The sequence below is a fragment of the Apteryx mantelli genome, chromosome 1, assembly GCF_036417845.1.
Source record: "Apteryx mantelli isolate bAptMan1 chromosome 1, bAptMan1.hap1, whole genome shotgun sequence".
Classification (NCBI taxonomy): domain Eukaryota; kingdom Metazoa; phylum Chordata; class Aves; order Apterygiformes; family Apterygidae; genus Apteryx; species Apteryx mantelli.
The window spans coordinates 112,530,433-112,542,151 of NC_089978.1; the positions used below are offsets into that span (position 1 = coordinate 112,530,433).

Here is an 11,719-nt window from a genome sequence, read left to right on the forward strand (position 1 = left end):
CTCTGCTACTGAAATCATAAGAAGCTGTGCAGCTGACTTCAGCAAGTGCAATTTTTTTTTATTTTGCATGTCTGTAAATATGCATAGAAGACTTACTCCTTTGATTCCCTAAAGTATTGCATGCGTCTACAGACCCACTTCAGGTTTCTCTGCTTCTTTTTCAAGGAGTGTCACCATTTACTGCTTTAAAATGATTCTTTATGAGGTTTTGTTTCATTTTAATGGTTAGAAAGTCTGACTGGTACCAGCACTACAGGTTGATACGCAGCTTTCATATCTACTTAGGAGCTCTAACATCAGCCTTGAAGATGCATTTTGTTCTATTTGGGCCCTCTATTACGCTGATCAGTATGATACCAAAGCACCTCTCAGGAAGGCACAGAAGTGGCTCAGCTAAAGGATCGGTAACAGATAACCTCCCAGCCCCTTTTGCCTTCTGGGATCTGGCAAAACTCAGAGAACACATTCAAGAAGTATGGCTCAATGCTGGGTATTTTTTTTTTTTTTTCAAGACAATAACTAAGCCTTCTACCACTCATCTGGTTTAAACTGCCATAAGTGCACCAGTGTCACTGTGACCTCAGTATGTTCTCAAGCAGAATTGCTTTAAACCTAAGCTTAAAGTGTTCTCCTAATGAGGACTTTGAACTGATTAAAGAAGAAGAAAAAGAAGAAGAAAACTGGAGAAGAAAAAAGAGATCCCTCCCTTTATGTGCCAGAGCACATCTATGCCACTGCATCAAAAAAGTTCATTTCCAAGATCTAAATAACGAGGAAAATGCATATGTATCACACAGCTATTGCCAAGGCTAAAAGCCTAACGTTTTTTTCAGTACTCTGAATATAATCCTACAGTGTAAAGTAGTATTAGAATATACGTGTCAAAATAATGCATATCTTGGACTCTTCTGGCTATATCGTAGACAACAGTGACTGAAAGCTATTTATCTTATATGAAACTGCTTTACCATAGAAAAATGATAGGGCTTCCATTTGTTGATAAGATAGTGATTTCTGATGATTCTGCAACATCTAACGGCAGTTTAATTTTATCAATTCCTGTTTCCTGTGAATTGTATCTTTCTTCTGCTCAAGCTGAAAGATTACACCAGCAAATTTACCTTTACTAACGTAGAACTTGAACATGTATTTTTTAGATGAAGGAATTAACAACAACTGAATGTAAAAACCAAAAGCTAAAAAAAAGCAGTTTCTTTTTCTGTGAAGCAACAGCCAAAGCTGTATGCTACACATTTTTAATACTCAGTATCCTGTTCAAGTGGTTTAGTAGTTACTGCATAATACTTAAGGATGCCTTAAAAAAAAAAGTTTGCTTTCCATCTTTTCTTCTTAAACATGTTTTTTCCTCAACTTTTTCTGTTCACAGTGAAAATGTTATATTTTCTATTTTTTATTTTCTCAAATATCTGAACATTTTTGGTTTTCAGATTTTCATGTAAAAAATTCTCCTAATGTTATGGGAGAAGGTAGAAGTTTTACATTTCCATATATGTTTTCATTATAAAAATTTGTTATTTTTCTACTGGATCTGAAATATTTCTGTTACTATGTGAAGTCACTTGCTGCATGAGCTCAAAGCCTTGCTGTATATCACTTACAAGTTAAATTAGCAGGGACATATGGTAGCTTTGTTACAAAGATCTGCACAAAGATACCCTCCTTCCAGAAGGTTACAGATAGTTTTGCCTATAGCTACTGAATATCAGAGTTTATAGCTATTTAAAAATAGCTGATCTATTTGAAAGCTAAATTCAGATTTTAAAAAAAAATCCCAGTTCCTGGCTTTTTTGCATCTCTGACAGTGAAACACACAGTGGGAAGGCATTGCTCTGAAAGAACATAAGCTATGTTTGTCACATAGGAACTACCTGGATTATCGCAACTAGTTTTAGGGCTCTAATATATTGACCAAAATTGGACTTTTTTTTTAAATCCACTAGTTACTTGGTCTTCTTTCCCACTGTAAAAGAAACAAAGTGGATGGAGATTCCTCTCTGACTTTGAAAACGTAAACAGGATTAACACTTTTTAGGTCATTGCTTGACAGGACAGCAGATGATTGCACAGAAGCTGATAAAAGTACTAGCAAGCAGTATTATGGCTGATCAGAGGATTAGGGGGGAGGAAGTGGGAGACCTGCATGCTGCAGAGAAGGAGGTGTTTGTACGGGTGCAGGCTGAGCTTGGTTGGCTCGCAGTGACTGGGCAGACGCTGGGCGTCCTGGCGCTGCCGGGATGGGCGCAATGAGCTAATGAGACAGTTTAGGCAAGGCTTTACTTGGGCATCTGCTGTTATTTGTGCTAAACTGCTTCTGCTGCTACTGATAGCAGCAGTAATACCTTCACTGGGTGTAATTCCTTCAGTAATTCCTTTCTGACTTAAATCAGAAATCAGTTTGACCCTTCCTGATCAAATATTTTCCCTGCAAGGAGAGATAACATTTGACATGGCAAACTATGTTCTGTAAAGTGAGAAGGAGATCAAACAGTTATAGGAATCAATTAAATCTGCTGAAAGGTGTACTTTTTCATGCAAGTGCAATTAACCATTAATTTATCTAGGAACAAGGTGGGACTTCTATTCCTTGGAATAGAAGTTTAGAAAAGAATGTTTAAAGTAATCCTAGATCTCCTGCTAAATACAGAAGGTTATGCCTATAACATCAGGCTTTATGCAGAAATCATTGAGTTGAGACCCTGGATTCTTTTCTTCAAAAATCAGATTATTTTATTAACTTAATTAAAAGTTCAAAAATATTAAACAGTACTAATCAGTCCAAGCAAATCTACAAGACTTCCATGAGGACCTAAAAATGTTTAGGTTGTTTCTAATCTAAAAGGTTGTTTCTAATCTAAAAATGTTTCTAAATTTATCAAAATGCTCTGTGAAATAAGTGTATTGAAATCCCATTTATAAAATGAAAAAGGTCCTGAGTATCACACTTTTCCAGTTCAATATTTTCAGAGTAAAACATTTCAGTTTTTCATTTCTAAATTCTTTTTAGTTGTACAACATTACATGAGTAGAAACAAATCCAAATTGAAAATATTTCCCATGTTGCCAAAGCTTACAGCTGAAAAAAATTTTGGTAGGAAATTTCCTTGTGAAAATTTTATAATTTTGGGGTTCCACCTGGAACTAAGCTAGATTTCAAAATAAAATTCTTTGTGAACTAGGACTTCCCTTCTGCCTTACTTGAGTTGGGACAATATAAATCAGAGTCAACAGTGAAGATCTGAATCTCACTATTTTACAATGGAGTAACAATAAGCGTAATTTTGTTTAGCCTGGAGAAGAGAAGGCTGAGAGGAGATCTTATCAATGTGTACAAGTATCTGAAGGGAGGGTGTCGAGAGGATGGGACCAGACTCTTTTCAGTGGTGCCCAGTGACAGGACGCGAGGCAACGGGCACAAACTGAAACACAGACGCTTCCATCTGAACATGAGGAAAAACTTTTTCACTGTGAGGGTGACAGAGCACTGGAACAGGTTGCCCCGAGAGGTGGTGGAGTCTCCTTCTCTGGAGATATTCAAAACACGCCTGGATGCAATCCTGTGCAATGTGCTCTAGGTGACCCTGCTTGATCAGGGGGGTTGGACTAGATGATCTCCAGAGGTCCCTTCCAACCTCAGCGATTCTGTGATTCTGTGAATTATGGAGTAATAATGGAGTAAACAAGTGAAATAATGGAACATTCACTCTAAAAGAAAGGCACCATTTTTCTGAAGGATTAAAATCTGGGGTAGAAGCATCTGTTTTCTGTGAGACCTGTTCCTCATGCTTTGTTTGGAAAGCAAGCCAAAGTTTGAAGTAAAAATACAGTTACAAGAAGGCAGTAAGAAAAAAGGAACAAATGAATGAGAAAGATTTTATATTTTATAGCTTGTTTTCTGAAGAAAGTTATTGTGAGTAAAAATCATGTATTTCATGGCCAAAAAATAGAAACACGAATTTTATCTACAAGATATATCAGATTCATGATACACAGGTATGTCCCATCTACAAGACACCAGGCTGTTTAATGTTTTTGAGAGGTCTGTTGATACTCTTTCTGAGCTGCAGATTTTTGAGTTTGAACAGACTGGTCACATAACAGCAAAACAAGGACAAATTATTAGCAAGAGAATTTGCTTCTACGTAATTGTGGAGGGGTTTTCAAAGGTATAGCAGGAGTTAGGCATCTAGCTCTCTGAGGCCTTGGCATTTTGGAAAATCTCCTTTTTGGGTATCAAGCTAAGTTTAGGAAGTTTCATTCAGCCAGCAACTCCCACTGAAAAGTCAAGTGCTTTAGGAAATCTAATTACTTCATTTTGATGCTGAGCACTTCTGAGGATCAGCCAACTAAACGTTGCTATGCAGTGCAGGAATTAGATAAAATAGCGGGGGATACATTCAAAAGACACAACATCTCGAATATAGGATGAAGAAGGCACAGAAGGCTACATCATTAATTACAATGCTGAATGAGCATTGAGGGTGTCTTACAAGTCCTTGGGATATATGTGCGTAGGAGGGGGAAGACTGCTGCCTAAATCTGTTGTTTCTGGGCGTTGTGACCATGCAAACTGTTGCACTTATGCGCAGTCTAAAGGACTTCACTGGATGAGGCCAAAGTCTTAGGCATTCATCTCTGAACAACATAGCACGGGACCAAAGCCAGTCTGAACAGGAACTTAGATGTCATTATACTCATGTAATGATATTTTTAGTTCTTCGATGCTGAGGTTTCTGTTTCTGATAGACAAAAGTTAATGATCTAGTCATGTGTATACTACCAACTTTGTTTCTACAGTTCTTCAAGATCTGCTACACTGCTATCTCAAACTCTTTCCCAGAGTACTTGTTTTGACACTTCTTTCTCTTTTTGTTCTTTATAGCTGAACAACAGCATGAAAGTGAAGGTGGTCAAGAGTCCCAGAGCTTAAGCCCTCACCACAGTTTTGACAAATCACAGTTAAATGACTGTCCAAGAGATTCTGGCTGTTACATCTCATCAGAAAATTCAGATAATGGTAAAGAAGAAGTAGATCCAGAAACCCTGTCTGACATGGTACAGTCAATAGTGATCACTGAGTCAAACTGATCCCATCCTGGTGCTTTTCTGCAGATTTTCAGAAAGGACGATCAGATAAGTTAATGTGCTGGTATGACAACACAGAAGCAGAGCACAAAGTATTCTCAACACCAGAAAACTGCTTCCCTCTGAAGTATGATGCTCTAGACTGTTTAAAATGTGGACATTAGATAGCTAAATCTTAGTTGATAATAAGAATATCTCATGCTTTTCTTTTTAATGAATCCACAGATGTTTGACTGCAAACATTTTTTATCTATATATTTATATTTGTACAGCAAATGCATTTTTTATAATAATGGGGAATTGTTTTAGGTAGTGGTATAGAATCAGGACATGTTTATTTCTGAACCAGTCCAAAATGTTGTAAATATTGTACATCTTCATTATTTTAAAAAGATAAAGATAAACCATACTGTCGTTATTTTCAGACATGTTTCACTGCTATTTGTACAGAACATATTTTCATTAATATCATAATAAAAATATGGATACATTCATGTCCTACTTTGAAAAGTACCAAGCTAATTCTCATTAATATTAAAGCTGTTTCATACTGTTCTTCTCCAAAATGGGCTCTAAAGCAGACAATCTTCTACACTTTGTCCTAAAGGTACAAAAGAACTTTAGCATGAATCTGAATCAAACTCTACGTGTTCAGTATCTTTTAGGAGTACGTAGCCATCCAAATTTCTTATACTCTGGCAATTTCTGTACTGTTATTTTCACAACTTCTCATACTTTCCAAACATTGTAAAAATAATGCAAGCTTGGAGCAGAAGACCAGTATTAATGCTATGCTTTTAGGATATTTTTTGTGAAGCTCTTGCCCTTCGCGTGTCATGTGAAATTTGTTAATAGAAATATTTGTTTGTGAACAAATCTCAGAAGCTAATAAGGTTATTGTACATTATTGTCTTTCATATGAGATTTAATTGTCATTTCTCAGCATATTTTGCACTGGAATACACATTGTATCTGCCTGTCTTCTTTTAAAGTACTTCCTTTGAAAATAAACAGAATCATGTGTTTGAGCCCTTTAAAAACTAGTTGATTTTTAATGTGGTCATTATATTTCAAAGACCGCTCTGTTCAAACATTAACACAATAAATGGCAAATGCACTGAACATTTTTATCATGCATAACCATCTGTGTATCAAATCAATATAGAAACTTTCTGTTCACTAATTAGTCACACAGTTTTCATAATTTAAGGCATTTTGTATTTATGTTAAATAATTTCCACAGATTGCTAACTTAAAATCACTTTCAGAACGGCCCAAACACGGAAAGTTTCACCCAAAAATGTATTTCTGAAGAAGCTATAAACAAGTGGAAAACTTCTCTCTCTTTTTTTTTTCTTTTGGATGGAAATGCTTTCTGTAGTTTTCATGGCACCTCACACGGCTGCTGTTGTCAGATTCCTAATTCACAGATCTGCTTTGAAAGTTATAGTATGAAAGTGACAATTATAAAAAATTACATACACTAAATTTCAAAGTTCTTGATTAAAAATTAATATACTCAGGTTAGAAAATAACCATGGGAGATGCTGAGATTTGTTTCTGTTTTTTTAACTTCTTACATTGTAAGCTTCAGCTGGCAGCAATCATCATCATTTAACAGCAATGACCCCATATTGCCAGGTGTGCTGGTGATGCAGCGCCAGAATTTAATCCCTTGAAGGGATGAAGTACACGCAAACTTGTACCAAGCAGCTATGTTTGTTTCTTAATGAATTCCTAACCAGTAATGTGTCCTCACACATAGTACTGACTCTAGTAAACTTTTCTGAAGTAATGCTCTTGGATTGGCATGTATCATCTCCTCATTCTAGAGAATGACTAAAGTCTGCTTGAATTCCTCTAAGAGTGGGTTATTTTTTGGCTTTTGCAATAGAGGTGCTTACTCTTTGGGTTACTTCTATCTGTGCAAATGCTGAACATGGAAAAATATGTTGAGGTGAGTTTAAATATGATTATGACTGTCAAGAAACTGTGTCAAGGGCTAACAACCGCAAAGACCAGAGATATGCCGTGATACAAACACACTAAGAAATGTTTATTTGCATAGATTTAGAAATGAAAATATGTCTCCTTAACTAGTTACAGTCAGGCAGTCAAGGCTGACTTTCAGTGGACTAAAATACCTAGCTGCTATTACTATTTTACAAGAATCAACCCCCCCACAAACTTAGATAGATGGCAAGAGCATAAACATGTAAGATTAACTAATTGGTAACTATGGCCGTGAGCTGTGGTTTACCCACTTCTGCCTGTAATCAGTAAGGCTTTGTCCAAAGGGTTTCTTGTTTAGAAAAATGTGTCAACTGAAAGCTTCTTCAAGACATTTGTAACTTCCTGTGAAGGCAGCATAGATTAGATCTCAAACTGAGAAACTTCCGTTCTCTCAAGCTATTCTGAGAAAAGAATGAGGAAATTTCACACCACAAAGAGTAAAAAATGCAGGTTTCCTACAAGAAGCATGCCCAACTGTCTTTCGTCTCACAGTGGTCTTGCTAACCCCGCTGCTCATGGATCAAACTGTTTGTCTCTGCATAAACAGTTCTCTGACTGGCTTTAGTGCTGGCTAATCTGAATAAGAGGTGTAACTGTTTTTTCCTCTTTTTAAGCAATTTTTATAGCAATTATTAGAAATTTAGAGAAAGTCTGGTGGGGACCGAGCTGCCTGTAAGGAAGCTCAAAAGGTCCCAGAGGCAAGGAAGAGAAGCAAGCAGCAGAGGTTTTGGTCCTCTCTACTACTTGTTCCATGCTGTCATGTCCCTTCTCATTTTTAATCACCTTCCTCTATAAGGGTGGTGGTGAGCCATAAGGTTTGTAATTCTCTGACTGGGAGATAGCTGCAAGTCCACCATTCTCCATGGTTATAAAGTATATAAAAAGGCACAAAACCACCCAGTAGAGGCTAAACTAACATGAGTAATCTTGCTGAAGCTAGCGGTGGCTCTGCTGGGCTTTGGTCAATGGGGATTTCCCTCCACCACTGAAGGCTGCAGTGCAGGTGCAGCATACTTCCCCCTCCACACCTGGGGTGCTGGGCTCACTGCCGGCATGCGTGCTGCCAGCAGTGCTTAGCAGAAAGCTAGTAACTGAGAAAGGCTTACCCAAAGTGACCCTCAGTAAAGCTCACATGGTGGCAGAGGCCCCCTTGTCCACCTTGAAGAACCACCTCTGGGGGCAGTTAGTGTTGCTTTTAGCAGCATCTCCTCATGCTCAGCCCCAGTGGGCTGCCGCTCACAGCTGGAATCACTTTAGCAGAGGGCTCCTCTGGTAAAAGGGTAGCAGCAAGTGGGGAGCAGTATGTCAGACTGAGGGTCTGTGATCCATGTGGACTAGCCTGCAAACACCAGGAATCTGCATCCTGTTCTCCAGGTTTTGTCTTAAAGCTTCTGAAATTCAGTGGGTATAAATGCATTGGTATAGAGGTTAGAAACAGGAGGGTTTAGCATTCCTTTTGCTTTGGTATGAATGAGTGCAGGAAGTATAAGGCAGAACATGGGTATGTCTGTGGGAAAGCTGGAGGAGATTTTTTTTGCCTTTATCCTTTTTTCTTTTTAACACTGCCAGCAGCACATAAAGGAAAATAAGCTACAAAAAAAGAAAGGATGAAGAGGAAAACTTGAAGCTTCATGGATATATTTCTGCTCACTCCTAAGGTGGAGTAAGGAAGGCCAAGAACTGTGAAATGATTAAGGCTATTCTCAGGCTTGAAATTAAGTGAAATGCACTTGAAATTAGGTGAAATATAAGATGATGCACTTGTATAAATCATACTGGATTGCAATTCAGCACCTTCCTCTCCCCATGTATAAAATACAGAATAAATGTTTGTATTTTGTTGGTGCTCAAGACTGGGGGGAGACTGATTTTAAAAACAAATGACAGAAGACTTTCTTTAGTGTAATTATTCATGAAAACAAATGCATATAAATGTTGATGACTGCTTTATTGTAGTTGAACTCTTGGGTCAAATGTAAGAACAATTCTGTACTCTTGTATTAATGTCATTCATGTTTGGCCCAAGCTCTGTGTTCATCACCTGCTTTTTCTAGCTGCTGAGAAAGTTTCTGGCTGCAGAGAAAGTGAGTGTATTGGCAGATGCCATTGCTGTATTGTCAGAGCACTGGACTTAAAGGCCGATTTTGTTTCCAGAGCTTGCTCTGACACGCTTTGTGATGTTGAGCAAATCATTTTTCTAATACTGTCTTTGTTGTTCATATGGAAACCTGAACCAGGTTTTCAGTGTCAAGAAGCATATACACTACATCTTGGCTCCCACTGTGTTTTTGTTAGAAGAAAACTTGCTCTAACCAACTATCCTCTGCATGCTTGCACTCCGCTGCAATAAGCCCATATTTTCTACTCCTCCTCCATGCATCACTTGCCCTGTGGTCCTCCAGGACTTCCTGTACAAGTAGCTGTGCACACAGTGTCTTGCTGTCCAACAGCATGTTGCTTGTTACAGCTGCTATGGGGCTGTACAAGGTCCCCCGTGACAAAAAGGAATTTGCACTGGGGGACAGAGATGAATGTGACCCCTCAGTCTCTAATGTACCTTTGAGATTAACTACTGCCACAAATGCTCCTCTACAGAGATTGCCTATATCTTCATTCACATCGCAGAATCACAGTATCACTAAAGGTGGAAGGGACCTCTGGAGGTCTCTAGTCAAACCCCAGACCTGCTCAAAGCAGGTCTAATTAGATGTGATTGCTCAAGGCCGTGTCCAGTCGAGTCTTGATCTCCCCCAAGGACAGAAATTCCACAACATCTCTGGTCAACATGTGCCCTTTCTTGACCACCCCCCATCACCCTCCTTGACCTCCTGGCTGCACTCTTCCTAATGCAGCCTAGGATGCTGTTGGCCTTCTTTGCCACAAGGGCATATCCATTAGATCCTCGATCCATTAGATCAAGGTTGTATAGCTCTTTCTGCCCACAGAAACACACACACACACACACAGAGCTCAGTGAGGTGTACATGCAATGGAAGAGGTGCCATAGACTGTTTCAGTGCCTTGGGTCATGTTAGCAGCATGGTGTCTGTGCTAAAATGGATTCGATGGCAGTTTCCCAACTGGTTCATATGTCATCATGGATGGCTGAGCCTTCTTTAACATTAGTGAGAAATAGTTCCATCAGACTTAGTAACAGCATGGCAAAAAAAATGCTCTGCTCTCTTTTCACAGCCTGAAGCTGAGATTTTGGGTTATATTAGCTACTGAAGCTGTCTGTGCGTCAGGCTCTGACCTCTGCCAGCCGTGTATGTTGTACAACTGCTTTGTGCAATGATGCTCTTTGATCAGTTCCGGGAATATGTTCCTTAGGATACTATAAGCTGCTTCTTTTGGTCTAAGAGTTCCTATTGCATAAGGTGTTTGTTTACGTCCCTGCTCTTTGGTGCCTGGTAGGTGATGAGCAAACTGTTCCCTACAATGCGGGGGGACACATGGAAGGGGTTGTGGAAGGTTGTGTCCCCTTCAGCGCCTGCCCTTTGTGTAGTGCATTTATTTGCACCTGTCTCCCATGCTTATCTTATGTGATGAACCCATTAACCTAGAGCTCCATGTCTGATCCTGGAGTCCTGAGGGCTGGCCAAAGGGGGGACACTAGCTGGCATCCTTGCCATGGACTGATGGCCAGCCAGTGATCCTGTCAAGCTCTATATTTTACCCAGCCCTAGGAGAAGGGATTGTCTATTCACTGGAAGACCAAAAGTGGTATCAAAACTTCCATTTCCTCCTGGGTAGGAAAGGCCAAGAAATTTCATTCTGAGAAGTGGCAAAAGGGATGGGGGTAGTAATACAACTGGTATTGGGGATAGAAGCACAAGCGGTAAATCTACAGGGTCATGTCTTGTAGGTATAATCAACAGTAGTCATGGCAATGAGCATGAATTTCTTGGGAAATGCATATACTCTAGAATGAGGAATTGAGTGGGGGAGGTGGTCAATGATATGCTGAGGGGATCCTAGATGGTCATTTCATCTTTTGTAGCTAGGCAGAATTTGGTCTGGCATGTCTAGCTATCGCTGCTACCTGGTGACAGTAAGAGTACAGCAAATCTGCCTAGGCCAGAAAGTCATGTCCAAATGAGGGACCAGAGGGGTGGAGGGCAAGTGGTGTGTTTTACTGGCTGTCATACCTTGGCTGTCTGATTTGAACCTGGCCAGTGTCCCATAATGCATGTGTTCCCCAGGCAGACCCCATGTGTCCTCACCTCTGAAGGCCCATGTCCCATGTCAGCCAGCTACACTAATGCCCCATGTTCACAGGTGCTCTGATGCAGGGCTGTGGGAAACCTTGGGTTTTCTCAGACAGTCCACATTCAGAGATCTCAGATTTCAAAATCTGATCCTCTATGGCTCCTCCATGCTCATAGTAAGATGAACCCTTAATACTGTCTCATTATTTTCCCATCAGAGAAGTTATGCATCCACTGGCTAACTCTTTTTTTCCAGAATACCTGTCCCTCTTCCTCAGTCAATGGTATCTAGAGGTGTTCATATATGAAAGAACTCTCTTATTGTGTGCCATACATGACTTTTTTGGGTGGAACACCAAAGAACTAGCATGTGGCACAATTTGGTATTAGGTCAT

The 11,719-nt window shown here is 39.5% G+C and overlaps 1 protein-coding gene across 1 annotated transcript in view; it reads left to right on the top strand.

Annotated features, from left to right (window-relative positions):
- SAMSN1 (SAM domain, SH3 domain and nuclear localization signals 1) overlaps positions 1–5,986 on the top strand; it is a 37,233-nt gene extending 31,247 nt beyond the window's left edge. The window contains exon 8 of the mRNA XM_013948592.2: positions 4,901–5,986. Within this exon, the coding sequence (XP_013804046.1) occupies positions 4,901–5,106 (206 nt within the window). The 3' untranslated portion in view covers positions 5,107–5,986. The remainder of the gene's footprint in view (positions 1–4,900) is intronic.
- Positions 5,987–11,719: the final 5,733 nt, after the last annotated feature.